This window comes from Saprolegnia diclina, assembly GCF_000281045.1.
Source record: "Saprolegnia diclina VS20 unplaced genomic scaffold supercont1.9, whole genome shotgun sequence".
Taxonomy (NCBI): Eukaryota; Oomycota; class Saprolegniomycetes; order Saprolegniales; family Saprolegniaceae; genus Saprolegnia; species Saprolegnia diclina.
Window position 1 is genome coordinate 671,370 of NW_008246076.1, and position 3,948 is coordinate 675,317.

General features: G+C 56.6%; 4 protein-coding genes across 4 annotated transcripts; 3 read left to right on the forward strand and 1 right to left on the reverse strand.

Moving 5' to 3' along the window:
• Positions 1 to 16: 16 nt before the first annotated feature.
• Positions 17 to 1,247, forward strand: SDRG_03904 (hypothetical protein). Its single transcript, XM_008609551.1, has 4 exons — positions 17 to 115; positions 169 to 228; positions 277 to 560; positions 622 to 1,247. Exons 1-4 carry the CDS (start codon positions 80 to 82, stop codon positions 1,205 to 1,207), a joined length of 966 nt encoding a protein of 321 aa, XP_008607773.1. The 5' UTR covers positions 17 to 79; the 3' UTR covers positions 1,208 to 1,247.
• Positions 1,248 to 1,278: 31 nt separating this feature from the next.
• SDRG_03905 (hypothetical protein) lies at positions 1,279 to 2,685 on the forward strand (the record flags this gene model as incomplete). The annotated part of the gene is made up of 4 exons (XM_008609552.1): positions 1,279 to 2,201; positions 2,250 to 2,387; positions 2,443 to 2,552; positions 2,600 to 2,685. The coding sequence occupies 4 exons, from the start codon at positions 1,279 to 1,281 to the stop codon at positions 2,683 to 2,685; spliced, it is 1,257 nt and encodes a 418-aa protein (XP_008607774.1).
• Positions 2,686 to 2,824: 139 nt separating this feature from the next.
• On the reverse strand, positions 2,825 to 3,232 carry SDRG_03906 (hypothetical protein; the record flags this gene model as incomplete). The annotated part of the gene is made up of 2 exons (XM_008609553.1): positions 2,825 to 3,158; positions 3,207 to 3,232. 2 exons carry the CDS (start codon positions 3,230 to 3,232, stop codon positions 2,825 to 2,827), a joined length of 360 nt encoding a protein of 119 aa, XP_008607775.1.
• A 176-nt stretch (positions 3,233 to 3,408) lies between these two features.
• Positions 3,409 to 3,932, forward strand: SDRG_03907 (hypothetical protein; the record flags this gene model as incomplete). Its single annotated transcript, XM_008609554.1, has 1 exon — positions 3,409 to 3,932. The coding sequence occupies one exon, from the start codon at positions 3,409 to 3,411 to the stop codon at positions 3,838 to 3,840; it is 432 nt and encodes a 143-aa protein (XP_008607776.1). The 3' UTR covers positions 3,841 to 3,932.
• Positions 3,933 to 3,948: the final 16 nt, after the last annotated feature.

Consider the following 3,948-nt stretch of genomic DNA (forward strand, 5'->3'; position numbering starts at 1 on the left):
TTTGGAAATACGTGGTTGCGATTGGTCCATTCAGTATCCTTTTGAAGCGGCACGGTGAAACCCATCGGCGGCTCCGTGCATGGCCAGCCACAGCAACCTCCTTGGCGGCGCGATTGTCTCTGCTGCCAGTCTACCATACCCGTTCACTCATATTTCGCTGATGCTTAGGCCTTTGGCGTCGCTGTCGTCTCCAACTATGGCGTCAACCTCCAGAAACAGCTCCATCGTGTAGGCTATCCGCTCCTCACTTTCTTGTAGTTTGACGACAATGGGTAGACGCTGGCGCAGGACGGCGACTGGGACATCTCGTACACGCATCACTGCGTCTGGTGGTGGGGCATGCTCCTCGTGACCCTCGGCTCGGTCGGCGACCTCGTCGCCTTTAGCTTTGCTCGCGCTGCGGTCGTTGCTGCTGTGGGCGGCGTCACGACCATCATCGCCAATGTGGTTTTTGCGCAATGCGTCAACCACGAGCCCTTGCACAAGACCGACCTGCTTGGTATCGCGTCCTTGATTGGGGCCGTCATCCTTCTTGCCGTGGCCTCCCGCGACGAAGCCAGGTACACATTGACATCGTTTCAAGCCAGGGTACCTCATCTGACTTCTGGGTGTCTTGACTAGTTATGACGTGACGGCGCTCTCAGGTCTGTTTGAATCGCGCGTGTACTTGACGTACGTCGGTCTCCAGGCGCTCTTGCTTGTTACCCTAAGCGCACGTCTCTACCACACCAAGCGCGAGAGTGTCAAGTCGCTTTGCTTTGCCGCCATCTCGGGCACGATCGGTGCCATGTCCGTCTTGCTCGGGAAATGCACCGTCGAGATGCTGTCGCAAACCGTTCAAGGACGGTACTTTGCGCTTTCCCACGGTCTCTTTTACGGTGTCGCTGTCTCGTTGATTGTGTGCGTCGCGAGCCAAACCCACAGTTTGAACCGCGCGTTTTCCAACGGGGACATTATGGCCGCGCTCCCCATCTTTCAAATGTTCTGGATTGGCTTGGCGGTAGTTGGCGATATTGTCTTCTACCACTCGTACACGTCCTTTACGACCAACGACTGGCTTCTGTACCTCGTGATTCTCGGCCTCATGGTCGTCGGCTGCACCTGCGTCGCGTCGTCGCGCCTTCTCCGCGCCAATGACGACGGCTACGTGGCTGTCAGCGATGCCGACGTCGAAAAGACGATGCAACACGACGACGTTTATGCATAAGACTACAATGTAATGTAAAACACTGTATATTCATCGCCGCTATCGTTAATGCAGTGTCGGCTTCCATCACCATGTCCCCACATGTCAAAGCTCTGACACCGCTCGACCTCCCATCGAGCATCCAAAATGATGGGTCGTTCGAGCGGTGTCTCCTGAAGCTCACATTGCCTTTTCTCTTCAACTCGATGGCCTGTTTTCTCCTCCTTCTCAGTGTTGCGCTCGCTCTCACGCTGTACGCGGCGGCGATGGCAATGGTACCACTGACAATTCGTGTCGGGTGCGGCGCCAAGCAAGCCTACCCGCTGCACCACGACGTCCTCCGGTTTAGCATCAACCAGCCGACCGCATCGCTGCTTCTCGTGCATTTTGCACATGTGCATTTGGCGCCATCCGACTACATTGTGCTGCGCCCGATTGGTCGCAATGCGACGGCGCGGACCATGACGCCGGCGCGTATCACGGCGTCGTCCGGCGCGTTTTTCGCCATGCCTCTCTACGCGCCCCAAGTGATTGTCGAGCTGCATACGATGGGGCTCCATCGCGGCGGCGGCGACTGCTTTGGTTTTGCCATCGACGGGGTTCGAACCCACGCCGACGCGCGTCTCCGTGTGCCCAAGAACGAAAACGAAGAGTCGCTCTGCGGCACCGACGACTCGAAGAACGCCATGTGCTACATCAACTCGGCCATGTATACTGCGTCCAAGGCGGTCGTGCGGCTCCTTACGAACCGCGCGTCGGGCTCGGACTTTTGCACGGGCTGGCTCCTCGGCTGCGCTGGCCACGTGCTCACGAACCAGCACTGCCTCGTCTCGGCCGGCGACGCGCGCAACACGCAGTTTGAGTTTATGGCCCAAGGTGCGAGCTGCCAAAGTGACTGCGAGGCGTCGGGTGCGTGTGCCAGCCGCATCGTTGTCCAGGGTGGCACCCTGCTTGCATCATCGAAAGCGCTCGACTATGCGCTCGTGCAACTTGACAACGTGCCGTCCGAGCTTGGGTACGAAACAATGTTGGACTATTGCAACTGGCTCATTTTGGAACGTAGCTTTTTGCAGCTGCGCGCGGCGGGGCCACGGCTAAACGAACGCGTGTACATTCCCCAGTACCCTCTCGGCGGCGGGAAGCGCCTCGCCGTTGTCAAGAGCAATCAGCCGGGCACGATCACGTCCGTGACTCTCTCTGGGTTTGTTCGCCACGGGCATTTAGTTGAGGTGCGATTCTGTATTATATTATTGTAGGTGTGCCGAGAACCAAGCGGGCTACATGCTGGACACGCAGCCGGGGTCGTCGGGGTCGCCGGTGCTGGCGTCGAGCGACAACACAGTTGTGGCCTTGCACCACTGTGGCGGTACTTGTACTTTTGAAGCTGTCATCGTGACTGATGTTAGGACGTAGGGTGTCCGAATGCCGGCATCCAAGCACAGTTTATCATTCGCGATCTGACGGAAAAGGGTCTCTTGCCGCCCTGCGCTGTTGCGTAGTAGCTGCTCTAAATTGTAAGACAATATGGTGCAATAATGTATAATGTCGCACGGTGTATCCGGATACTAGTACGCATCCAATGCTATCTATTGATAACCTTATGATTCGCGTGTTGGGGTAGACGGGGTGGAAGCTGAATCACAGCGTCTTGCTTTTTTGTCCAGAGTTCATGACACGGCACTGCTCCCACTGGTACGCGGCTCGTTTTTGTGCGAACCCGTGGAGGGCGCCGCACGCTGCGTGCACGAGCACGATGAGCAGCACGCCCACTTGAACGTACGACACCCACGTAGCGTCGCTCAACGAAGCGTACATGGCAAAGAGGCACGTCATCATGTAGCAGTTCACATGCCGGCCATAGTAATCCGCGTGGTGCATGCTGTCGCGATGAAGCCGCCGCTTGAACTTGTCTGCTTGGACGCAATTGGCCGTCTCGACAGCGCCGGTTCCGAGGTACTGCGCGGGAATGCACCTCGGTACCACCATCGACAGAGTTGCCAGCGCCAGCACTCTAGAGTACGCGTACTGGATCGACGCCTTGTCCATCGTGATCGTGCTCGGTTGCTTGAAATCGGACTGCCGCGTTCGGCTCAACCTCTCACATTGCACACGAAAAAGAAATGCAACGCACAATCCGTCACCGTGACAAAGCAAATCATCGACCGGATAAACCTCTAGATTTGGATCTTGAGTGCAATTTGGCGATCAGTTTGCACTTTTCCATGTCGGTCGCACTTGTCCTCGGCTGCTTTGGCGCATCGGTCCTGTACGCTGCCGAGTGGATCGATCTCGCGCCACGGTGCCTCTTTGCCCCACACGCCATCGACACGTCGGCGTATACACACCTCGATCGCAAGGCGACCAAAGACGACGTCGAAGAAATCTTTGACCGCCACGACGATGCGCTGATCATGGCCAAACCGTCGACTCCCGGCATTCTATCATTACTGGGACTCTTGGGCGGCGGTCTTTTGGTTGATATGGTGTCGGACCATCTCCAGCCCGTGCTTGTGCTCGTTGTGCTCTATTGCGCGTATTCGTACGTGCGCACGCAGCGCTTAATTTTGCTCATCGAGAACGAGCGAGGACAGTGGAAGGACTGGCGAGAGGTCATGCTGGATCGTGTTGTGGCTGCTAGACAAGATACTTTGTAATCAAGTCCATCCAGTGGTTGTGATAGCGTTGTATTCTCGTTGACGGAGCGAGACCATAACGCTCCACGCCATTCAAAACGCTCGAAACAAAGTCATCTGTAAGGTTAA

Bases quoted from the DNA above. Each gene is read 5' to 3' on its own strand.
- SDRG_03904 (XM_008609551.1), top strand. From the start codon at position 80: ATGGCCAGCCACAGCAACCTCCTTGGCGGCGCGATT. The intron at 229-276 runs GTAGGCTATCCG...GACAATGGGTAG, and splicing joins TCCAGAAACAGCTCCATCGT to ACGCTGGCGCAGGACGGCGA. The intron at 561-621 runs GTACACATTGAC...TGTCTTGACTAG, and splicing joins GCCTCCCGCGACGAAGCCAG to TTATGACGTGACGGCGCTCT.